Below are 26795 nucleotides of genomic sequence, written 5' to 3'. Positions count from 1 at the left end.
CTGGTATTGATTCTGCTTCCTGGTAAAACCCCTGCCTTTACTTTGTCTTCTCAGCCTGGCAACACCTCTTGTCACCACTCCTCTATTGATCACCTATGCCAGAACTTCCCCTTGAGGAACGTAAATACCCATGGTTAGAAGGGCTCACTGCCACAGGAGAGAAATTTTGAAGAGGGAAGAAATTACCACAATTAACATTAAATTCCCTGAAGTAAAACTGCTTTTATTTGGGCAGCATCATTTTCCTATATCTTACCATGAGATGGAGAAAGGGGTCGAGCTGCACAGGGCAGAGGCATTTCACAGGCATACAATTGCATCAGTAGACTTCTGAGGTCTGACCCTGCCCGTGGACATGCAGGTGAGGCTTTCCCTGCTGGAAGCACAGGCCAGGCATGTGAGCTCAGGACAAGACTCCGAGGCACGACAGTTTACCGTGTCACTGCATTTACAAATGCTGAGTAACGACACTTGAAGAACAATGATGCTGTTACGTACGGCACCAAAATAAAAGACGTTTACGCATCTACATGATAAAAAAAACTTCCAAAGAATTTAATGTAGATATTATTTATACATACACTTTATAAGTAGGAATATGGCAGACAGTCAAATTAGTACATAAAGTTTTATTTAAAGTTCCCCCCCTACAAGCAAGCTTCATTTACACAGTCTAGTACTGTACAAAATTTACATTCTTTGTGTGACTTATTCAATTAGCACTTTCCTTGGTCATGCCTTCCTGAAAGATAGAAAGATTTACATACAGTCCTCATAAATCTTTAAATTATCTTGGTAAAAAAAGAGAACCACTTAAAAGGACAACAAATATCCTTTTAAAATGGTACATTTTAGTAGAGACAGGTGACAGTGTTTAATGGCAGACCTCACCCTGATCGTAAATGTCATTCAAGGTTTCCTCATGTAGTATCTTAACAGTTTCCTTTTTATATATATTTATATTTATATACTTTCAACAAGAAAGGAAAAAAAAAGTAATGATTGCACCAAATATATTTTACAAGGGATCTCTTGGATCTGAACAATATAAATAAATAGAAAAACAACTAAGATTGCACTATACAGTAGAAATGGATTGAGATTTCAGGATATATACTCCACCTTTATGAGTTCCTTAGTGATGCTCACTGGAAAACTCCCCGATGGCACATTCAAATATTAGCGTCTTCAGATAATTATTTTGTTTAAACAATATTTTTCCAAGCGTGCAGCTACCTCGTCAATTGGGTTATTGCATTTGTATGTATCTGTCTTTACTGCATTACTCCAATTTTACAACTGTGTAATTCTGCTGCAAGCAAAGGAGCTGCACTGCAATAAAACCGGACTAATGCCAGAGAGTGTCCCTTGGTATTTACTCCCCATTATTTGTATTGCTCTCAAGCATCAACATACAGTGTAATTTCTGTGTACATGTGCCCTCTTTCTATTTTGTAAAGCAAATAATGGATTCTTCCCCACATCTATTGCCTCTGCAGCAGAAACCAACCTCCAGAAGTTGCCTGCTCCTTGCTTAATGGACTGGCATTATGTCCTACCGTGAAAGACACTCGCAGGCTTGGAAATGCCGGATCTGATTCTCTTTGCCTTTTGTCTGGTGCAACCAGTTAAAATCAGGCAAATTAAAAGCCAGATTCTTAACTGACACAAAGCAAACTACATCCATTGGTTTCAGTGGAGCAATGTCAGTTTATATGAGTGAAGAGGATGGTCCTGAGGGTAACAGATGCAGCACCAGTAAACCACAGCAGAAGAATTATGTATATACTTTGCTGAGATGTAGGTGATTATGTAAACCGCAAGGTGGTGAAGAATCAGGCTCAGATTTTGTCACTGCTTTTTGCAAAGCCAGGACAGAAAGACATAAGCTTAAAATATGGAAAGCTTAACTTGTGCAAGCAACTATGAGTTCATATGAAGTGAGTCCAAAATGCTACTGGTCCCATGTGGTAGCATTCTGAACTCGCTTTGCAATGTGTAAATAATTACACAGGCTATAAGTGGAAAGCCTAGCCTTGTATTACTTTGGATCAATAGTAAAAATCTTTAAGAGTACATTTGAGAATCAGCCACATAGGAGTATTTTGACTACTTACCACTGCCTCTCCAAAACTATGCATAATCATTTAAGAGTCCAAAGTCGTACATTTATAGTTCAATGCAGTCTTCTTGTCTTTAGAAGCAACTAGCATGGATGCGCCTATCTAGTAGGTTAGTGGAAAGTAAGTAAGGGTCCTGGAGTTTTGTTAAGTGGCCATAGAAATACTTCCTTTATGAACCCACAATTTAAGGTGTAGGACCAGATTTCTGTTATAATAATGTAAAACCAGTCATTCAATGTGATTTCAGTGAAATGACTCTGTGATTAGAAGAATTTGATCCTAATCCCTAAGCTGCTATTGCGAGAAGTGCTCTGTAAAGCATGGCTTTCATTGTAGTCTGCTTTCCGCTGCACTTACACATGGGAACTTCGAAGGCAGAGCGTATTAGATGCCAAGCTGTGCAAAAACTGAATGATATTTCTTTACCTTTTATAATCTTCTAATGCTGCGTTGCTTGCAGAGCATGTGAAGTAGCTGTAGGTTAGGATTACAGAGGAGGAGACAATTCTGCAATGCAGTGTGAGCTTTTCACTATCTGAATTCTGAAGCATTCATGAAAACAACATCCTCATGACTTCAACACAGATCACATGCAGGTAGATACAATGCACAATACTGATCTTGCCTCTTCAGGCTGTATTTGAACAGTTAGCCTTCATTTTTTAAAAAAGTTAGATTTGACGTGAGGAACATCTCTGCAGCAGGAAAAAAGTCAGAATCAGTCTGAAATGGCAGTCTGTCAGCAGGTAATGTTCGGTGTGTTTTAGCTACTTGCTTCATAAGACACCGGCATCTATCTGAGATGGGACAACACTTGGGTTTTGCTTTCATTTATTTCGCTCCTAAAGCATAAATATGGAATAAGGGGTAAATTATGGTAGTTTTGTTTTAACAGGAATCCTGTTCTAATAAAATATTTATGTCACCCGTCATTATTTTCCCAAATGCAATCAATGTTCGTATCAGTGATCCTTGATTATCACTTGTTGTATGGTACACAGGCTGGCAATATGACAGTTGAACAAGCAGGTCCTGCAAGTGGCTCAGCAACATCTCCTTCTAGTTCTGTCCAAGTCCCTTTCTCAGGACTATAGCAAATAGTAGATGATTTGTAGGCTCCCTGTAATAGAACAAAGTGTCATGTTAAATGTGGCCTAAGTTAAATCCAAGTCACACATCAGCTTTAAAGATGAAAAGTCATTTTCAAAAGTGACTCATGGTTTTGCACCCTAATTTAAGAGACCTTCAAGAGTTTTGGTTTTCACACGGGCTGAGCACTCAGCCTGTGAAAATCATGCTCCTTCACAAGCGTCCTATAGGCAGAGCTATATGCATACAGTCCTGTCGGTCACTTTTGCGAAATTACATCTGATTTTTATATTACTCCATGTCAGTAAATACAATCTGGTAATAATTCATCTAACCAGAAACACATAAAGTAGAAATGCTCCACAAGTTGAAAACCATCCCAAAATCTGCCCCTACAGCTACTTCATCCCTCATCTCTTCTCTATGCCATCTGAGTAATATACAGACTGACTGCAAGAGCTCAGAAGGAGTGGAAGGATTGCTGTAGAAAGCATGTACACACCATACTCCAGCTGTAGCCTCCTACAAGGTAAATACTGTCATCAAGGACTGCACAACCAGGGCCACTGCGACCCTCCAAAATAGGAGTCTGAAGGATATTCCACTGGTCGCCTTTTGGATCGTAGCATTCTACAAGCATGACATCAAGATGGGAGAAACCTGGATAAGGGCATCGAGAAAAGAGAGCATGTGTTATCACATACTGTTTATTTTTTTGCTGTTAAATGTATTAAATTACAGTTACATGATAATATTGCAATCAAAACGTAATTTTAAAATTTTCTCCTAGAAAATATTACCATATAAAATTAAACCATCTTCTGTAATGTCAATGTCTCATTATTTTTGTCCAAATAAATCTGCTGAAAAGTTTTGCCATTCACCAGTCTTCTATAAATCAAAAGGACACATAAAACCTGACCAGAAAGTAACATTCAGCAATAGCCTATCAATGACGTAAGCAGATTCAAGTAGTATTCCTCCTCATCTCTCAGTGCTAATGTGAGTTTGAACATGTATGAAAAGACCGTCCTGGCAGCCTTTCTCAAAGGTCAGCAGATCTAGAATCACAGAACCATTTAGGCTGGAAAAGACTGGTAAGATCACCAAGTTCAACTATAAATCTAACACTGCCAACTCCACAACTAAACCATGTCTCTAAGCACCACATCTACCCGTCTTTTAAATACCTCCAGGGATAGTGACTCAACCACTTCCCTGGGCAATCTGTTTCAATGACTGGTAATGCTTTTGGTGAAGAAATTTTTCCTAATATTCAGTCTAAACCACCCTGGTGCAACTTGAGGGTATTTTCTCTCTACCTATTGGTTGTTACTTGGGAGAAGAGACCAATACCTGCCTTGCTACAACCTCTTTTCAGGTAGTTACAGAGAGTGATAAAGTCTCCCCTCAGCCTCCTTTTCCTCAGACTAAACAGACACAGACGTACTTCCCTCAGCTGCTCCTCACAGGACTTGTGCTCCAGATCCTTCACCAGCTTTGTTGCCTGTCTCTGCATTCACTCTAGTGGCTCAATATCTTTCTTATAATAAGTGGAACAAAACTGAACACAGTATTCGAGGTGTGGCCTCACCAGTGGCAAGTACAGGGGCACAATCACTTCCATACTCCACTTGGCCACACTGTTTCTGATACAAACAGGATGCCATTGGCCTTTTTGGCCACCTAGGCAAACTGCTGGTTCATATTCAGTCAGCTACTGACCAACATCCCTGGTCCTTTTCTGACAGGCATCTAATCTATTAAAATGTCAACAGATTAAATCTTGCTCAGAAATCAATGCCTAACAAGTCAAGGTAGACCATAAGACAACTGATGACACTCGGTTCCAAAGGTTCAAGGAGCTTAGCAGACAGATGTGATGTTCAGGACCAGTTTCAATTTTCAAGGTGATTTAAGGCGTGCCCTAAGCATGCAGCTGTGATGTGACAGTCTTTAAGGTGACAGGAAAAGTAACAAACAGCACCCCCCCTCCCCGTAGTCCCATCCTTTCCTGACACACCAAAAATGGATCCATGGACTGTCTTCTCCATCAAGGTATGAGAGAAAAGAGATGTTAAGACTTTCTGGAAAAGGGCATTTGATGATATTTGTACTTTACAATGATGCTGCTTGTACGAGTATTATTTATGTCATGAATGAATAGTTGTGATGAAATAATTTTTTGTTGCTGCAAAGTTTTCAAGGGGCCATAGAAAGGACACTGCTGTGCGCCCGGAATCTGTCAAAAGCTCCGTAATAAACTGCCATATGCACATGACTAGCTGTGATGTAGTAAATGCACTGCTGACACCAGTATACAGATTCCGCTTCACAAAGGAGGACTTTGCCATGGAGCCCTGCTATTCTCACCCTGTCAGAGAATTTGTAGCATTTCATCTGCACTTCAGTCCCCTCCCTTTCCTTGCAGTTCCTCCTTTTGTTTCACTGTACAGAAGAAACTATTTTTCCAAAATGCCCTGGTATGAGACAGCCAGCGGCTTTTCAGAAGCTTGAATGTTAAATACAGAATCACGACAGTGAGCAGTTTGGCACCTAGGGCAACAGTTGTAGAGGCAAAATCCAGTGTTTATTGGAAGTTCCTTCTTTCCCAGTAGATGAAACTGGGTGAAAAAAAGGAGAAGGCAGGATGGAAGTAATTCAAGCCTAGGCAAACCAAAGCATGTATTTTAGCTACAGGAGAGGTGTGACATATTGACTTCTATTTTACTAGGAGAAAAAGCCAACACTGGAGCTCTGCAACCTCTACAATTTTGCAGGTGCACGTACGCAGGCAGGTTTTACCTCCTTAATCCTGTAAGGTCCATCCAGAAACATCCACAACAACTGGGAGTGAGGAGTAGAGGCACAGCAGCCCTGCAGCTGGCTGTAGGGGCTTATGCACAAGCACAATTTACCAGGGAAAACTGACATCTAAGACTTTGTGCCCTACATGCTCCATCAGATTTTCAAAAGCAGCATGTGGCTTCAGAGTCTCACAGACACTCGGATGCCAGAGTCATCCAGGCACATGGCCTGGTGTTACTGGCAGCCAACATCACTTTTTCTTCTGCATTACAATTTTTTCTTTTGTTGTTGTGAGGTTTTTTCCTCTTTTTTTTTTTTTATTAAAAAAAAAGCACAAAAGGAAAAAGAATAAAAAGTGAACATAAACTGTCAAATATTGTCAAGGGACAAAGGAGCAGGAGCTGTGCTTTTTGTCAAAGTGGCTGGATTAAGCAGAATCTCTTTAGCAGTAATAGCAGTGGCATGTAGGTAGTAAGACAAAAATACCAGATGCCTAAGCAGTAGTTATTTTAATTGAGACCTTTGCAAAAGATGAAAATGAGACCTCTAAAATTAATTGTAATTAACAAGCTACATTTATTACTACAAAGGAATCTGAAGAGCCTAGTCTTAATATTTAATGGCTGAAGGTTTCCGGTTTTTTTCCTCATTAAATCAGGAGGTTGTTTTTGTGTGTTGCTCTGAATAAAACTCGAACTGCACATTTTGGAAAATGATTTACAGAGGAAAATATTGCTGGTACTTTCGGGTCAAAGAATAATCTGTTTGTTTCATTGAATTCTTGGTAATGACAAATTGTCCATGCCTTTGAGTAATGGAAGTTCCCATTTTTATTATCTAAAGCATTCATTACTCATATATTTAATGTACTGTTATAATTTTAAAATAATTTGCATAAAATGTTTTTAAAATTGCTGGCTCAAGTGTCCTGTTAAATTGCGTTGCCTGTTTTTTAATGTATTTAACAATGACTGTCTAACAAAAATATTCTTTATCAGGAGATGGGGGACACTGAAATGCTTTTGTGCTATTAAAAATGTGACCTTTCAAATGGTTTCCTCCAATTGCATACAGTCGATCATTCATTACAGCCAAAGTGTGGATTGCTCGCTTTGTGTTCATGTCCTGTTTTCGGGCCCAGACATCCATCACAGGGTCATAGCAGTACAACCAGGGGACATATTCCCCATTGTGAACACCTCCTGCAAAGTAAACATACTTCTGTTAATTAATTTAAATAAAGACATTGTGCTGCAACAGGCATTTATCTCTATGAATTTGGGTTCTGAGGCTTTTTGTTGTTCCTTTGGGTTGTGGGGTTTTTTTTGTTTGTTTTTGTTATATAGCAAGAATTATAAAAGACACTGGCCTGAAATATATATCTTTCCATTGTGAACAGCTCCAGCATGGGCTGCCAAAGGTTGTGGTAATGAAGACACGTAACGCCACTCGTTTGTCTCCAAATTGTAGCACTCCACGCTGGACAAGTAGCCAGTTTCATTTCGTCCACCGATTACATACAAGTTCTTGTCAAGGCGACAGGCGTAGAAACTGGCTCTCCTGAAGGACAGAGCAAAGCAAAACAAAACAAGCCAAAACCAAACCAGTTAGCCACATTAACCATTTTTTTCCCTCTCCAACTAACTTCTTGAAATAAAACAGCTGTTCCTTCAATTGCTACTTCAGAAAGTGGCCAGGAGCTTCACATGCTTACAGCTATGCTAGAGACTGTGGCTGCTTAGCTAAACAAATACATGCTCCATATCAAATAAAGACATCATTTTTGGTGTCAAAACAATTAGCAAACACAAACCTGGCAGAAAATACTTCTTTTCAAGGCTGTTTGTTGCTTTTTCACACCCGTGAAAGATAAAAAGGTGCTCTTAAATGTTTGGGGCATTACCTTGTAAGGGATATAACAACTCAGCGAGACAAAGTGAAAAATGAGGTAGATAATGTAACAATAATAAATTATCTTGACATTCACTTTCTTTATGGTCCTTCAAGGGTCATTGTTCCCAATTTACTAAGGGAACCACATCATCAAAATTTTTCTTCAATTATGATTTTTTTTCTTCTTTCTGCAGTACTGCAAATAGAACAACTTTCCTCATGCTAGGCACAACACTACATTTCCAGCTCTTAACTCCAAAGAAGTCTGAGAAAAGTTTTAGCCACCTGTATGCTTTCACATGCAACTCAGGTAGGCAGGAAAGTAATTAATTTTTCTGGTCAGGAGTGCTAGGCATATATTAGCTCATCTTCCTCATGCCTCCAAAATTAATGGTGAGTGTCTGTCGCTGAAGTCAAAATACAGCAGTAGACAGTTTTCAGAGATGCTGTTTAGTGTAATCTACTTTTAAAGAAAGCTGCTTGGATTATTCAACAGCAAGAAGGCTTAATAAGGCAGAGGCCTTTAATTTCAAGCTACAACGATAGAAGAAAGAAAATTGCAGGAGATCATAGTTAGGCTAGGATGAAGACCTATATACAACATATAATGACAAGAATTGTCAGTCCCAAAGCTCAAATATTCTCCTGGAAAGTGTGGAGTGGTGTGCGAGCCCAGAGACAAGCAGGCAGGTCAGGCACATCAAGGTCTAGCTCTGACAGCTCCTGCTTTGCTCCTGCAAAGCACACTGGATTGTGGCGGCAGCTTGCCAAATCCCACTCCGTGGCTGACACAATGTGCTCTGGTTCCTGCCCAAGCACCCGAATTTAAATCCAGGAGCAACTGCATATTGCATTCCTGAATCACATAGTAAATCTTAGGGGCTTGATGGTCACCAGTGCCATCAAAGGCTTGATCCTGCAGACCGCTGCAAGGCACTCAGGATGAGTGGTGGTCCACGTGCAGAGCACAGCACCCTGCAATTAACAGCTCTGGCATGTCCCAACTCCTCCCCAGGCCTCCCTATAGTCATCTCGTGACCAAATGAGCTAACGAAGCCTGGCGTGCTGTGTCTCCAACCTGCCATCTAGTCAGGCATGTGTTCAAGAGCATTTCCTTCAGTGAAAGTATGAATGAGATCTCTCTTATTTACCCAGTTGGCTATTTTCACAAAAATTATACTATGCTTTAACATTTTGGAGACATTTCTCTTTGTTAAATATGGCTGAGACGGGCTGGTGGTTTGTAAGTCAGAGGAGAGGTCAGGCAGACACTAAGATACAGTGACAAAAACCACAGGGCTGGCTGGGCATTCAGGGAGCAGATCTGATGCAACGCTGCCCAGTACTGCAAAGCACTCAAGGACATGATTTAGTGGCAGATAGGAATGGTTGGACTTGATGATCTAAGAGGTCTTTTCCAACCTAGTGATTCTACGATTCTATGATTTCTGGCCTTACGTTTTGAATTTAGTGGACACCTAACAGGGCTCCTCACCTGCTAGGGTCACTGAACATCTCCTGTCTACCTCTTTGCCTTCTCCTTGCCTGCACATTGGCAGCTTGGATGGTGCACCCCTTGTTGAGTGGGAACACGACCCCAGGGATAAGGCTACTGAAAAAGAAGATCACAGAATCACAGAATCCCTAGGTTGGAAAAGACCTTTGAGATCATCAAGTCCAACTGTACCTGTCCACTACTAAGTGCAATAATACTAATGCAAATAGGAGGACAGGAATACTGTTAAGTGCCTCCAGCTCAATGGACGAATTAAATAACACAATTTATCTGTCAATGGGCAGACAGAAGCTGATGGCATATATTGTCTGGCATGGTCAGGCAGCAAATTGGGCATCTATGTTTTTAGCCTGATTTTCTATGGAGACAAAGCTTATTTGATTACACTGTATATGTCCCCATGTCTGCCTGAGTGTTGTCTCCTCAACAAAAGCCTGCTGGCTGATTTCATTCTGATTTGACAGAGAGTATAGGTGTTAGAGGCAATCAAATGCCTATGCACTTCCTGTGAGTATATGACAGGCCAGAGGCAAGACATTCTTTAGTGGCTCTAAAATTAGGAAAATCTGCAGAGTTCAGATCCTGTTAGACATCAGAGAGCCTGCACAGGCAGGCACACATTCTCCTAACCTCCTGTGTCTGGCAGCCACAAGACACAAACTCACCAGGTGCCTGTCATCAGTGCTTGAGGCGCTCATGCACTCACCCGTCTGTCCTTGTGCACCTCCTCTGACAAACCCATTAACAAACTGCTCTCAGCACGTTTTTTTAGTTCAGGTTAAATAAACAGAGGTAGGTAGAACTTGTAGGCATTAATATTTTAACTAGTACTTCATTTACATTATTCTGTACATGTACTCCTGGTTTCATCCACACAGTGTCACTATAAGGAGCAAAAATGAAAGCGTCAGCACGCTTCACTCTTCTGCTTGGATGTGAATATTCACTCAGTAGCTCCTATCACAAATAGCTTTTTGGGTTTTTACTTTTCAATGTTACAGTGCATAAGGGTCATGCTGTTAAGTGATCATTTTCTAAATTGCTTTAAAATACGATTCAAATTAAAACATATTACAGCAATCTTTGCATGACAACTTTTCCCACAAAACTGGGAAGACGCTATCCATGCTAATCAGATAACTGGAATGTACCTCAGGATCTGAATATGGACAGTAAGACAGTCTGTGGTTTCTTCAGGACTTGCAAGAACCCAGCATTCACTGGTCTCTGGCGTGCTTTTCCTTCACATCCCTTCACTCAATAACGAACCCAACTAACTTCTTCTCTTAAGTACACACACATAAAAAAGGATAATTTATTTCCAGTTCCCACAAATGATGAATTTATGCCATGAAACAAGAAACACAACCACCGCTCTGAGGTTTAAAACTACTAATGCTATTACTGATCATCGCAATATCTGAATCTGATTTCAGAGTCTCTCCTGGAGTGCATACTTCACTTTTTAAAAACTAAAGTAATCTTAAAAAGGAATAACATTACTATTATTAAAGTCAAAGACTAAAATAAAATGTGAAATTGTTTTATCTCTTTTTCTTTAGGTTCTTTTCTCAGTTCACTCTGCCTCAGTGAGGAAGCTCACTTCCACTTGTGCTTCTTCAGGCCCTGGTATAATGCTGTGGTTTGTGCTGGCCATTAAACAAAAGGTTTTAACTGAGATTGTAAGAAAAAAAGTTGTCTTAAATGTTATTACATTCCACACACCTTGTCCAGCTCTGGGCTGAGCTGGCAAGATGCAACAGTACTAACTGAGGTGTCCAGCTGAGGCTCATGCCACAGTTTCAGTCAGATACGTCTGCTATGAAGACCTCTTCTTCAGCAGGTAACTGAACTCTCCAAAAAGCATCTCATTGTCAGGCAGATGTGTATTTCAAAAGCTGAAGTCACTTGCTGTTTCTCTTAGTGAAGCACATCTGAAAATTGTACATACTTTTCAAAAGCATGGATTTCTGAGATGCTCCTCAAATGAGAAGAAACCAAACTTGGCTTTAAAGAAAATACACTGACAGCTCTGAAACCATAATGGGATTAGACTTTTCTTTATAGCTCATACAGTAAAATCAATCAGATATGGATTTTAGCATATGTGATAAAAAGTTTACTCATCAAATATTTCATACAGATTTTCAGCTTGAGAATATAGTGCCTGTGAATGAGACCCACATCTACCTGGCAGTCATTTCAAAGGAGCTATTATAGTCTATCCAGCCAATTATTCTCACACTAAAATTCCTAAGTAGGTTTTGACTTGACAGACCATAATGACTCAGAAAAACTCATTAAACAGTCTATCTTGTCAATGGTGCCTGCATAATGCCAGCAGAGACAGGGCATGACCCTGTACGCCTAGGGGGTAAAAAATAGCTTGTTGACTTTAATGGGAACTTTATCTAGACTGAAGGAGCTGGGAAAGGAGACTGCATGATAGCTCCCTATTGTTTGCATGATCTTCTAAAAACTGGTCCAGACTCTACCTCTAAAGGCTGCAACAACTTTGAAGAAGTCATTATGGATGAGCAAATGAACGATTAAAAACATTTGAGAAAGTAATTTGAAAATTCCTACTTTTCAACAGTAGCCTCAATGCTTAGGAGGCCTTATAGAAAAGTAACAGGCAAGCCTATGAGTTATGCATCCTGAACAAAAGAGTTGACAATTAACGTTGTCACAGTAAAACCCCTTGCAGAAGGAACTACACGTGAGTGGATGACTACATTTAAATAACATTGTAAAGTGATGAGATGCTAATACATTACAGTTTATTACTGGGCAGATGCTAAGCAATCATAACGTGCAGCAGAGTTTCTAACTTTTGGCTGAAAGCAGCAGCTTCCACCAGAGCACAAGGCAAGTAATATTCAGCACCTGCAACCATAAACTGATTTTCTAGTGAAATACAACAGGTCATCGGCAGAAGGGAGGGAGAACTATGACAAATTGTGATCTTCTTCTCACTTCTATTTATATCATAGAATCAGAGAACGGTTTGCCTAGGAAGGGACCTTAAGGATCATCTAGTTCCAACCTCCCTACCATAGGCAGCAACACCTTCCACTGGATCAGGTTGCTCAAAGCCCCATCCAACCTGGCCTTGAACACCTCCAGGGACAAGACACCTACAACTTCACCTATTCCAGTGCCTCACTGCCCTCTCAGTAAAAAATTCCATCCTATCACTACCCTCCCTGATAAAGAGACCCTGCCCATCTTTCCTGTAGGCAACTGCCTTTCCTGTAGGCAAAATAAGACTAATTTTATCAGTTCGCTCAGTTTCAACAGAGATGATCTTCAGATCCATTCCACTTGTGCTTTTTCATGCGGTGGTACAGTGCAGTATTTTTTGGTGACAAGCAGGGTCACGCACATGGGTCTGCATATGGACTTAGGTCAGTAAAACTGAATTCCATACAAAGACCCTTCAAAAACTCTACAGACTTACATTTTACCTCTGAGAATTTGAAAGGACAGCTTTATTCCCATGCATCTCATAATACACACCTCAAATTACCAGGTTACGCTGAGTTCAATATCTTTATGACTGTCAGATACCTGAACAATGGGGGCAGCCAAAAGAAAAAAAAAGCTATAATATTGACACCACATGGAATAAGGAAAGTGTCTTAGAAAAGTGGTGTGAGATGTCTTGTACATTAGATCCATGAGAAAATGGATGTTGAACTGAAGGGTGCACATTGAATGCTCTTTCATTAGAAAAAATATAACATAGGATCTTCTGCCTTCAAGGCAGGAGATTATTCTTAGGAAACATGCATCATCCAGGTCAGGTTTAGAAGATTTTTTTACCTGCCAAGGTAGGATTTGGGATCCAGAGTTAAGCTTATGCCACCTTTAACAGTCATTGCTCAAGTCTACACGCACCTCTGCTCCTCGGTGTGCAGTTAAGATTATTCCACCCTAATATGCATTAGCTGACAGCAAATTCAAACAAAGACCACCTGGGACTGAGAGCCCTCTGACAAGGTGAGTCATGTTGAGGAGAGGTCTTCATGGCTGATGTGGTGAAACAGGATGGGGTCAGCATGTGAAGGTTTTGGTTCCCTGTACAATATCTGACTACACCGCTTATTTACTGCAAACTCATCATGACACTTCAGTCAGGGAACATGACAGGACACTATGAAGACTTCAGAAAAATCCTTCAGACTGTACTCAAGGAACCAGTAATTCCACAAAGTCAACGGTTATTTTGCATGAGTTACCAGTGCAGGATTTAGCATCTGGAATTTTGACTTTGGGAAGTTAAAATGAACTAGGAGACGAAAGGGACCCAAATGCATGCTGCAGTTTTATCTCAGTATTTTCAATGCCTCTGTAGGCCTTCTTATTCCCAGAACTAAGCCAAACTTCAGTTGCTCCTAGGATGATAAAACACATATCGAAAAACACATAGCAGGTTTTTACCTCTCTTGCATGGGTGGAAGTTGTATCCAGCTGTTAAACCTGGGATCGTATCGGCTAACAAAGTTTGTACTGTGTTTCCCTGTAAAGATAGATTATTTTGACACTCAGCTGTTTGTTTCATGTATTTAACATCACGATTGTAATATATATTACATATACTTCACAAGTTGACAGCTTTTATGAAGGGTTCCCCCTTTTACAACAATGTATGATTACACTATGTGTACAGTAATAATTCAATAAATGGGGCTCTGCAAGGTTTGAATTAGCAATTGCTAGTGGTAAAAGCAGACAGAGATTATTCTTGCTCTCTGTAATAAGATCTTGAAAATGTGTATTTAAATTTACTTATAGTACTGTGGTACTTTCACAGGCACAGTAAATCACAGCACTAAATAAAATTACCACCCAAAAGAGGGCATCCCCACAGTATTTTTATGACTAGAGTATTTTGTGTCAGGTGAAAAAAAAAACAAAGGGAGAAGATGTGCTTTTCTTTCTCCTCACATCATCTCTGTGGAACACGGTAAAAAAACCTTGTGCAAAGAACTGGAAGCTGTATAAGTCATCACCACGGGGTATGCAGTGTTTGCACTAGATGGTTTATTCTACCATGTACTTTCAGTGTTAAGTTAGAAGGAATTACACATGTGCATCGAAGGGGGAATACACTCTTAAGAGTTTTGCTCCTAGTGTGTTAGCTAAAATATGAAACACAAGCAACATACAACAGTTAACTAGCTTATCCCTGCTGTCAAGCCCAAGAACTGTATTCGTGTCTTCACGATATTAAGATTTCACCTTATTTTACATGCAGATTGACATCAAAGCAAGAAACTGAAGCAAGAGAGTATATGGCAATTTCCTGTAACACCTGAGACTTCAACAGATGAGGATCTTGGAAACAGAAACCTTTGTTTATGTATGTGTGACTAAAAAATTGAATTAGAGGCTTCACAGGCCAGCAGAATAACCCAACTGCATATGTCACAGTTCTATAAATGGTCACTGGGTATTCTACAAAGTGAATATTTTTGCATCGGAAAAGCCTCCGTAGGATTGGCTTGCTTTGCTTGTTTCATTCCACACTTACTTCAGCATGTGTAAACAGACCATCAAGATTGCAGGGAAGAATAATGATAGAGCTAGAATTTATATCAAAAATAATTTAAGATCATGTTCTACAAGGAAACAGAGAAAGAAAACATGTTGACCACTCTGGAAGTAAAATCATTCCCTCGCTACGTTATAAGCATGTCCCATATGAGGGGAGCAATGCACTAGATTGATGAATAACACAGCATTTCCCTTCAAATCCAGCATGATGCCTAAGGAGGACCGAAGACCTTTATGCTGAGCACCACTCAAACACATCTCAAGACATAGGGTGAGATCCCCATACGCTTACAGGAAACTGGTCATTTTGTCACTGGGTTTAGTGAAAGGAGGCTTTGCTCTTGGTCCCTACTGGAATTATTTGAGTCTATACAAACAATTTAGAAAAAGAGGCATTGAGAGATATAGATTTAATAAACAGTAAAAGCAGTAACAGCAGGCTTCTCACTGGCTTTAGGTCTCTCTCTCCTGTCTAGGACAATTACTGATCTATTTCTACTACAGAAAGCAGAATTCCAAACCAATGTAAGTACTGGTTATAAGTTTGAATTTCTAGTAGAATATTTTAATGCTGCCATATTCACTACACCTTTCAGAGTTACTGAGGACTTTAATGGTCACTGGTTATATAGCAGCTTGGCCTCCTAACATAGCATGTGTCATACACACATTGTCTACAAATATCACATATGTATAAGACTGTATAGCACAAGGTAGAAAGAGAAGGGTTTAGGAAGCCTAAAGTGGGAATATAGGATACAAATCTGGTTACTTCACAGGAAGGGAGATGAAATCAAACTAGAACAGGCACAAAGAAGAGCTACTATGACCACAGGAGGAAAAAAAAGCTTATCTTACAGGTGACAACTTGGCTTGTTGTACCTAGAAAAACAAAGGCTGAAAGGGGATAGGAGTGCTGTCTATATCACAACAGAGGAACAAATCTCCAGAAGGGGAAAAACTATTAAGCTACAGGACAACTTTGGCATGAGAACTAGGTGATATAGGCAGTAAAACAATACTTTTTACTGGAAATTGGAATAAAGCTCCTAGCTATTTTCAGCAATTGGATTCTGTAACAGCTTTCCAACAGGAGAAGCAGAGGGTAAAAACCCAACAGCATTTTGAATGGATCTTAGAAAATTTACAAAGAGGGACAATATGATGCTCATGGTGACAGGAAAAGGACTTGATGATCTACTTAAGCTGCCTAGTACAACTGGTTTGATTCCAGTTTAATTTTGGAATTCAGTTTGCAAGACAATTGTATCTATTATTTTGCTTTGCTCATCAGTCAAGAAGTTTACATGTGTTAGGAAGCACCTGCCCAAATGTAGAACCTGTAATAAGTGATCAGAAATTGGGATTAGCAAATCAGGAAAATGGGACAAAAAGATGCAGATGTTGCCACTCTGCTCTCTTCAGGAAGGTCTCTGCAGCAAAGCCAAAAGGCAAAGGGCTCTGAAGATTATAAAGGTTGGTCTTAATCCATGTCTGTATTCTGCCACCCGTTCTCATCAACATTTACTCAAGCAAATCCCTTGTGACTGGAAAGGAGGATGTAGAAAAAAAAATAAATGTCTCCCACACTCTCTAGGTTATCAAGAAGTCACAGGAGTAACACAGTGGGTACATGGGTGCTCCTCAAAGTCCACCCAGTTTCTCAAGAGCCTGCAGGTTCTGACGGCTAAAGAAATGCATGCACTGGAAAACCACCTGGCACATTCTCATTCAAATCAAAAGCCTTCGAATGCCCTGGGCACGACAGTTCCAGTTAGGTCCACGTGAAGCCCCTTCTGTACTATGAGGATAGCAGAGAAGGGCCTTTACATGAATTGAAGTCAGTATATGTGAGAAGCTCCCATGTAGACGGACATTGAAAGCACATAATTTTCAAGTAAGAACTAGCTGAGCATAGGATGCCATTTATATTACAGCTCTGCTATTCACAGAACAAGGAAGCTCTTAGACATCCTATAGCAATGTCTTCAGCTCAGAAGTTGATCTAGATGACCTCAGACCTAAGGTACTATCCATTTCACACTTGTGTTTGACTACTATCTCAGATGCAGGATTTGTACCCTTTCTTATATCTCTCCATCATCTTGTGAGTCAGTTTCCACGTCTTTAAATTGTAAGCATTTTTAGTTCTTTTCTTTCATCCTTCATGTGACATGGCTATTTTATTACAAACTGTCTGGAACAAGGCTTGCCTCTTATTATCCATATGCCTATCACCAAGCACAACAGGGGCCCTCAGTTGTTGGATGTGGCTGATGCTCCTGAAAATAATTATCATTAATGATACCACACCATCTCCCGTTTAATATAAAGGAGATCCAACAACAGAGCTCAAGGGCTCTTCCCCTAGATGTTTAGTGATATTTTTAACTACACCGGAAACATTCTTATAGGGTGGACTGGATTGTTTGTCTCACGTTTTAGGAAGTGAACAGATGTAACAATTTTCTATAATTTGGTTTAGTGCAGATGCTGAAATGGGGCATTCACAATAAAATATATGCAGTATATGTAATTTCAGCTGGATCCTCTGGTGTTTTAAAGTAAAGATGTGTACCTGCAAGCTGTTTTATGGTTTCTCAGTCATAATTATCTCTGTTACACAGACTGCTACAACTACAACTCTTTCTTCATGTGCAAGCTTTTTAACAATGTCTTGACAATTTTGTGAATTTTGCAAGGCATGGTATTCTCCTTTTGCTTTGCTCAGAAGCCTGTTAAATTGTTTAATTTCTCTTTGCGGTAAATTTATGAAGTAATCAAATCAAAGAAGGTAGCAGCACATAATCTATATGAGAAGCTCTTGCACGAGACTAAAAAAAGGACCAGTTTAAGAATCTCAGAGTCTAGATAATTAACACATTAACAACTTTAGCTGCAAGTATCAGGTTTGACAATAGAAAGGAAGCATTCATCTACTGCAATTGCATTATTATATTATGACTGGAAGGAGACTGGAAATGAAGGTTAAAATTCTTAACAGCTGCTGCCTGGTGCATGCACTTTAAAGAGTCTGTTGTGCTGCCTGTAGCATTTCTCAAGGGATGTGGGAGCTGATGAATGATGGAGATGCTAATGCTAAAGTACCAGATATTTATTATATGAATATCTAAATGTAGCCTTTACTACGTTCAACAATTAGGCTGAGGGTCCTCAAAATCCCTTGTTAATGACTACATCTGCTGATGGAGAGACAGACAGCGGAAGGCAGGTGCTGCCCATGCCTTTTAACAGTCTATACATACCATTAGGGTTCCATTGGTCTTCTCCTCCCAACACAAACAAGAAGTTTTCCACTTCCACGACGCAGTGATGGGCACTGTTATATGGCATAACTGCAAGTAAAGCAAGAATTACTTGTCAGCTCAGGGCACTGATTCCATCAAACATTTCCAAAGGTACAAAATACAACATAAAGACTATATCTGTATGAAATAATAGAACACATCACCTCAAGCATGCATGTCCACTGAATTAGCAGCATACAAAGCCACTTCTTAGTAATTTTATGTTATCTGATCTTGCAAATAATTGAGGAAAAAAGCTGGAATTCTGATCCTTTAGTTGTCCTCCCCACCCCACTCAGCTGCTGTATATGCTGCTCTAAAAACAGCTTGTAAAAACGGGTGAAGTTACTTGATATTTTTCTGAAAATAAGCAGATGCTAGGAATCCTAATATGCAAGCAACCATTAAAAAAATCTCAGCCCAGCTTTGTTCTGCTGGTAATGTTTCCACAAGAAAGAGTCAGTGTGTTCAGTAGCTTTCTATTACACAGCAATGAACAAGCTGCATTTCCATACAGTTTTAAGTTTTTAAATTAAGGTCCTGCTGATTTAATGCCTTTTCCAAATGTATACGCTTAATTTCCTGTACAATGTCATTAGCAGCACAATCACACATTTTCTATTCATCTAATCAGGAAGCCCTTTGTTAACAAAGATCAAAACTGTGGCATTAGGTTTGCAATACCCCCCCTTTTTTTTTTTTTGGAGGTGTTGGTATTAGTATGGACCAACTACAGTTGTAATAATCTATTTTTTTAAATTTACATTTTCCACTGCAAGTGCTCAGATACAAAAACAAGCACACATACTATTGTAGTGTGCCATACAGTTCTATTGTGATACTATATGCTAAATGTAAACTTACACAGCATTAGTTATCATACCACATAGAGTAATTTTGGCCCAGTGACACCAGTAGGAAAAATGATGTCCTTGTTCAGCTCATCATATGGGCACCTTAAATCTAGGTGAGGACAAATGGGGAGGTGATGTGCATGTACAGGCAGGGAACTTATTGCTTGACACGGATCAACAGAGCACTTAGGAAACCAGTGCAGTGGGAAATCAATATGACTCAGGGCCAGCTCTTACTTTGTGCTCTTTTGCCAATGCCAAAAAAAAAAAAAAGAAGGAGGCAGCCTATCTCACACATGGATTATTTTGGGTGATATATCTCTCATTTCATTTGTTTTATTATCTTTTATTTTTCTCAGAATGCAGTTGTGCAGTACAGCATATGCAAATAATAATAAGAAGAAATACGCACAGCTTTGTTATTTAGGACACATTTTCTTAAAGATCAAGTGGGCTCATTTAAGCTTCTTACTGAAGTTTATGCCAAGGAAATGATGAATAAGTAAGATACATTTTTAGTTCCTAGTAAAGGTCGAATATCATTTTCATACTCTATGCTCTTACAAGTCATGTAAGTGAAGCAATTCTTAAATTGGGCAGCCAGGTACAGTGGAAGTTCATTAATTAAGGTTATTTGTTACTAGTATAATTTATATAACCAGGAAGTAATCCTATACTAGGCACTGCATAATATCTTATACTACCTATAGATTCCTACAATGGGATGAAAGAATGAAAATATTTTTATTATATTTTTAGCCTTTATACCATATTTATCACATCCTTTAATCTCAGACATTTCCCCATTTTAAAATTCTCTCTCTCAAAACCCCAGTACTTCCCTTGATTTTGTGGATGCTTGCACTACAGAGTGAATTTTGAGTCTCCCATAGGAGATTTGCCATCTTCCCCAGACGCATTTTCGGACCTCTCCTCTTAAGAAGAGACTCCCCACAGTCACTCCACAGGGACTTTAATTCTTACCTCATCCAATGTTCTATTATGGCTTCAAATTAAGTCCCAACCAATGGTTGTACTCTCAACTAGGCTCTTCCTTTGGTCAATCTGGAGAGACCTAGCATTTTCAGAAGAACTGCCCGCAGGCAGCACATGTGTATTTTTCACATGTTGTGTTTTCATTTTTACAAACACTTTTGTTTATTTATCCTCCATGCTGACACAAACAGGGCCAGTAGAGGAAGAAATTATATTTTAAGCTTTTCTGCTGTTCCCATGCATATAAACTATGCAATAAGACTCCCACACTTACGATGATAATTAAACCTTGAAAACTAAGGGCTTAATCCTGGCTCCTACTTAACTTGATGGCAACATTCCCACTGATACGGGATTGGGCCCGAATGACCTGAACTACCATCCGTAACTCACGGGAAAGATAAAGGGAAGCTTGCATTAGAAAGGAAGGTAGTATTCGGGCTTTTGAATGAAAGGTGACTGCAATAAAACACTGCAGACTTTTACTATGACCTTTGTTTCTCACAGAACTTTGGGGAAAAACTCTGTTCTTGGTCTCATGAATCTGCCCATGGGGCTGGAGGGCGCTGGAAAAAACAGAGAGAATGGAACAATACTGTGGATATCTAAAAGGAAGGGAGTTTTTGCACTGAAACTGTGAAATCACCTACATCACAGTCTTCCTCCTTGACCAGTTTCAGGGTCCCTCGGAATCATGAGTTCTAGACAGATCAAAACTATGGGAATGCACAAATTTTTTTTACTGCTATAAAATGCCCCTTGAAAGCACCAGAAAGCTTGTGATGTAAAACCATAATTCCTTACGAACACACACCCATAACTTTTCATAGATATAGTCAAAATTACTCAGCAATGAGCATGCTAAATTCAGCCTTTAGTAGAAACAACCCTTTCAAACTCACTGGGCTTGCCAGATTTAACAGGAAGAATTTGGCCTATCACACAATCTGGCCAAGCTGTTGCTTTCATTAATTTTATACAAACCTTCGTCTGCTGTTTTGCTTTAATAATGTGAAAATCCCATCTTCTCCTTTGCTGATTTCAACTCAGTGGAACACCTGCCTGCCCCGCAAAAAGGGTATTTGAAGAGAAGTTTGTACGCCACGCTCAAACACAGCCCGGTGTGAGTTTTTAGCGTGTCAGTCAGTGAGTTAGAGGGAAAGGGTAAGGAGAAGCTAATCAGGATGAAATGAGATTAAAGGCTGTCTAATTTTACAGCAACTGTGATCCATCAGCCACTGTGAAAGTGACAGTGGAAATGAATGATGGAGACAGACAGGTGGGGCTGTACATTTCACTGATTTATCCTCAAATGCACTGGGCCTTATTTTATTGAGTGAACATGACCGCATTTATCATGACTGTCATCTAAACCCACTTCCCTCCATTTAAAAAGGTCACTTTACTAGGAGGGAGTAGGATAGAGGCACTTTCAAAACAGATTTAAAATTTAATAACACATGTTTATAAAACCCTGTGAAAGAATTCTCAACTTTATTAAAGACTGATTTAAAAAGAAGGAGAAAAGACTATTAAAAAGAGGAGACGGTGAAAAAAAGCCATGGTCATTTGAGAAACATGCTTAGCTACCAAGGTGATAGGTGTCAGAGAATTATGTGAGACAGACAGGTATAAACAAATCAGTTGGAGCGGACAGAAACCACCTCCTCTAAGCCCCTGCCCCTCACACACACTTTCTAAAGCTCAGAAGGTCCATGGTTAACAAACTTGTGCTTTCCTGGACCAAAAGCACAATCGAGTCCAAGCAGCTCTACAGGAAACACCCCCACCAGCTTCCTTCCAATGCAATTTATGTATAATCGGCAGCAGACCCTCAGTAAGGAGAGAGGCAATTTCTCAGGTACATATATGCAACATGAGAGCTCTCAAGGTCAAACCCAAATGGGTGATTTATACTTCAGAGTGACCCGGAAGACAGTGGAATCCAGGACTACAATGAGTTTGCTAAGAAATACTTCACTACACAAACACCAGTGACATTGTGCAGGAGGTGACACTCACGTATGTTCTTCAGATGCAAACAAAGGTGGAAGACACAGCAGCACTCAGCACATCTGATCAGGATAGAAGTCTCAGGCAAAAACTTGTCACTTATGCCAAACCTTAGTTAATGAAAGGCACCAGCTAATGTTCTGGGACCTACCTTCAAAAACAGAGTTTGTAGTCAAATGCTCATGAAACCAAACACACTCAATCATAACGCCTACAAGGTCAGCCAGATGCAATGATGCTCCAAAGACATCTCCAACTTTTTTATGGGGGAGTGACAGAGACACACCTCACTCACCTAACAAACAATACTGTGTACTGTTTGTCTTACCCAGTTTTGCTTAGTTTCTGCAAATAACTGCACATTTAGGAAACTATATCTGGTTGTTCTCCACACATTAACTAAGGGGTCATCAGTTCCTCCTTCTTCTTACAATCCACCATCCCCCATCTATCGTCACTTCAACACTAACAAGCAGGGAAGAAGAGGGAACAGGAATAGCATTTTTCAAGATGGAGGGACAACTCTTGTCCCAGGAGATCTGAAAGCTGTGATACAGCCCATTGCCATTCCTCTGCTAAAAACTTCTTTCAGACACTGCACCTGATTCTTCTACTCAGAATTTAAAAAACCAAATCCATAGATTTTTCACTGCCCTGAAAAGTTCAGCTGCTTGGAATACGGCAGATACCGTAATGAAAGCCGAGAAATTTTCTCAGCCACTGCACAGCTTGAGCAGACCCCCTTCAAGACTCCATACATATAAAGAAGTCATGCTTATCATTTCTAATGACCTGTGGAGATGACGCAAGTGATTACCAGAGGACATATGGAGTCTATAATGACCTTCCACAATATTAACAGCCTAACTTGTTGGATACACAATATTCAACTACTTCTACTTGAAAACTGGTTAGTTCCTTGGCTTTCCAGAGGGCAGAGTAACCTGAGAAGACGTTTCTTTCCAGTACAGAAGGTACATACAAACTCACTTTAGGAGACTGTGATTTGATCACGGCAGAGAAACAATATTCATTTCATTCCCAACTCTCTCTCCAAAATGCTGTCCAGACCACAGCTGGTTCAATTATTTCTTGAGAACAGAGTATCAGATACTGTTCACCTTTCTTTGGTTCATACATATAATTTGCAGAAAGACTATGCATTTATTACTGAATGTTACTTGTTATTTCTCACCAAGGAGGTTATATAAATAAATGCTAGGATTGCTCTGTGAATTGTTCACTTCCATTGTTTGTTATTTAATAACTGTGGGGAAAGACTGACCACAATAAGTATGAAATTCTAGCCTCGGTGAACATGGTGGGAGTTTTGCCATTGACTTTAAAAGCATTGGGTTTTCACACACTGGTATTTTCTGCTCAAAAGATAATGAAACAAAGTTAAAAGAGGATAATAATCAACAGTAGATGGCAAATACCTCCATTAACATTCCTATGGCCAAACCACACCCTTTTACCTCAATTTCAAGCAAGTACGTGGGAAGTATTTTTTCCAGTAACATTCTAACGCCAGTCTTTAGTCTGAGCTCAACTTTCTGGGGGAAGCTGGGCCAATACAATAGCAGTTTTCAAGTTACTTGGACGCAAGCTCTGAGTACAGATGTGCTTACTTTCATTGGTGAAACTGAACCCATGGCAGAAAGTCTTACTAGGTTTTCAGCAACACATATTTGGCTGTTTGCAACAAATTTTACCTATATATTTCCAAAGCTGTGAGCACATATTTTGATTTCATCTGAATAGTAAAATAAAACTGCCTAATTGGACCAACAGTGTGTGAATAAGGTGCATTTTCACTTCAAAAACTGATGTTCCTGTACCAAAATTCTGACACAATCTTCCTCGTTCAGTGTATAGCAAATTTCATAGAATCATAGAATCACTAGGCTGGAAAAGACCTCTTGGATCATCGAGTCCAACTATTCCTATTGGCCAGTAAACCATATCCCTGAGCAAAAAAAAAACCATATGTACATCCATCTCTTTCCCCTTGCTACCTCCTCCATGGAAATAACTATTGCAGCCAAATGGCCAATATAGCATCTGAGAAGCACATGTAAGTGAATACACCAAACATGTTGGCATTAGTGGAGCAGGGGGATGTAATGCATGGTCCTGTGAGAAGGTTCAAAGTGGCAATTCCTCTTGTTTTATGCTCTATGTAGCCACCAACCTACTGAAGGCTGCCCCCAGCCATCCAGACACCACAACAATTAATCAGAAGACATTTGTTGTCCACTACCATGAATTATGCAACGTTATCTCAGTGATGGCTGCTCCCCAATGGAATATGCTGTGTATCTACTCAGGTCTGGATTTACGGTCTGTAAAGTAGAGCCCGACATATATTAGTGCAGAAATGACATCTTGTCACATCGTAACAGTGTCATGACGAAACATTCATGCGTTACGTTTCGCACAACATAATCTCCTCATGAGATAAATGATGAATAGCCCCTGATGGGAGAAAACTACGGCAGAGTTGCCAGAAAGTTCCAGAAAGAAATACTATTTTGTCCCATTGGAGGCTTTCAAATCCTCCAAGATATCAGCTCAAGGATGTGCATTTCTTTTTCTAGCAGTGCCACAGGATGGAAGACCAGGAGTGGTGTGTTAACAAGCAACTGCTTGTGACCAGTTGCACCCATTTGTGGCTCAATTTCTACCTGACCTTGAGATGCACTTGTTCTCCTGGTCTCCTCTGAAGGAAACCTTCCAAGCTCAGGCCAACCACAGCAACTCCTATGTTTTCCTGTCCAGATCCTGTTGGTACCGCTCAGGGACTCATGTCTTTAAAAGCATTCATCACATGCAGCAAGATCTTACTTGGCCCCCATTGCCCCAAAAGTAAAATCTTTCACTCTTTTCTCTCTTGGTCTCAGTACTTCCTATACAACTCTCCATTCTTGACTAGCAAAACAAAAAGGATTTTTCTTCCCACTTAGTCTTGAATTCATTCCAGAAGAAGAAAAATGTGGTTTCCCATTGGTGGAGGGATGTGTCCATATTTCACCACACTAAGACAGTGGTTTTGATAAATTTCACTCATAATAGATACTTGAAACCTTCAGAATTACACTGCTACAGATTTTTTTACTTTTCCTTTTAACTACTTCAGTCAAAAGGTTTTCCTTACAAGCGAGTCCAGCACATACCTGAAGCACCAGACATAAAGCTGGGAGGATCTATCCCCGTGCTTATCACTTAAAAATGCTTTCTTCCCCAGAAGACATCTGGGTATCTGAAGTTACCTGAAACTCCAACATGCCTAGCAGCCAACATGCCCAAGTACAGCATGCAGAAGTAGAAATGTCCATGTAGTATACATTAACATACCTAGGCTGCCTAAAGAAAGCTCAGGATTCCCTGCCAGGGACTGCAATAAGGCTAAGTTCATCTTTAATGGACATGCCACTCGGATAACATATTGTCAGGGCACAAACAGGACTTAATTACCTTGCCTAGCTTGGGGTCTCCACCCACACCACCAGCCCACGGGCACACGAGCCTCATTTTGGCTCAGGTCTAGGCACTCGGACCTGGCCTGGATGGACTCTATGTAGGTACGCTGCAGTGTGTCTCCCGTCCTGCCTTTGGCCTTGTCTCTGGGATGGACTTTAGATCCATGTTGAGGTCTGTCCTAACAGAGCCACTGGTGCTGCTGTGCTTTGACACTTACTCATAGGTGGGAATATCGCTGTCTGAGCAAGGACTGCAGCACAAATTTTCCCTTGATTCTGCATGTCCCTACCAGAACCCTGATAATAAAAGGCACTTGGAGATGCCCTGGCCAAGCTTGACATTCTCCTCACTATCAAAACGGTTCTTCAGGTACCAGGACAGGACTGTTTCACTGTCGACAATTTTCCCATGATGGACAGAATTAAATATAATTTATAATTAAATATAGTTTATAATATTCTTTTTGCTCAGAATGGGCAGTAAGTGCCCACTCCAAAATACTAACCACTGGGCAAGCAAACACAAGGAAACACAAGAATAAGGCCACACAAATCATGTAACACCAAAGACGGGTTTCTCCAAAACAAACCAGGCAGAAAAGTTGCTCTTCCAGCCCACAGATGGGCTCCCAAGGAGGGGAAATGTCAGACTCACAGGCAATTTTCAAATTCAGGGAAGGAAACTTGACCTGGGCAGCAAAGCAACATACTTACGTAAAACTGGCACAGATCACTTATCTGTAAATCTATACATAGAAGATGAAATGAGAAAGTATATCTGAAAAAAAAATCCATTAATAGATTTGGACTAAATTAACATTAATTTTCTTTTGCTTTCTATAATAACAGTACTGGCTAATACTTTCAAAAAAAGGTCTATAAAAAAAAGTGTTGTGAAGTCTAATCATAACGATCAGAAAAATTCACTCCATATGAGCACTCATACCAGAAACTTTATTCTCCCTCTTCAAAAACTCTTTGCAGATTTAGAAAGCATCCAGTCAGGAAACAGAAGTAAAGCCACGTTTCTTAAAATTAAATACAAAGCTGAATATCATAGCACAGGCAGCTGCTATTTAAATCAAGTGGTGTCAAAATTCATGGGCTGAACTATGTTCACACAGAATCACAAATAATTCGCAAATCACACACTA

The 26795-nt window shown here is 40.0% G+C and overlaps 1 protein-coding gene across 2 annotated transcripts in view; it reads right to left on the bottom strand.

Moving 5' to 3' along the window:
* Positions 1–531: 531 nt before the first annotated feature.
* The window catches only part of KLHL14 (kelch like family member 14), a 62510-nt gene continuing 36246 nt past the window's right edge, over positions 532–26795 (bottom strand). For both annotated transcript variants that reach the window (XM_054060338.1, XM_054060337.1), the window contains exons 4-9: positions 18255–18344; positions 13873–13951; positions 7390–7580; positions 7064–7222; positions 3715–3872; positions 532–3243 (exon numbers count right to left, since the gene is read on the bottom strand). In XM_054060338.1, the coding sequence (XP_053916313.1) occupies positions 3103–3243; positions 3715–3872; positions 7064–7222; positions 7390–7580; positions 13873–13951; positions 18255–18344 (818 nt within the window). In that variant the 3' untranslated portion in view covers positions 532–3102. The remainder of the gene's footprint in view (positions 3244–3714; positions 3873–7063; positions 7223–7389; positions 7581–13872; positions 13952–18254; positions 18345–26795) is intronic.

Source organism: Cuculus canorus, chromosome 2 (genome assembly GCF_017976375.1).
Source record: "Cuculus canorus isolate bCucCan1 chromosome 2, bCucCan1.pri, whole genome shotgun sequence".
Taxonomy (NCBI): domain Eukaryota; kingdom Metazoa; phylum Chordata; class Aves; order Cuculiformes; family Cuculidae; genus Cuculus; species Cuculus canorus.
This window is presented reverse-complemented; position numbering and strand designations above follow the sequence as displayed.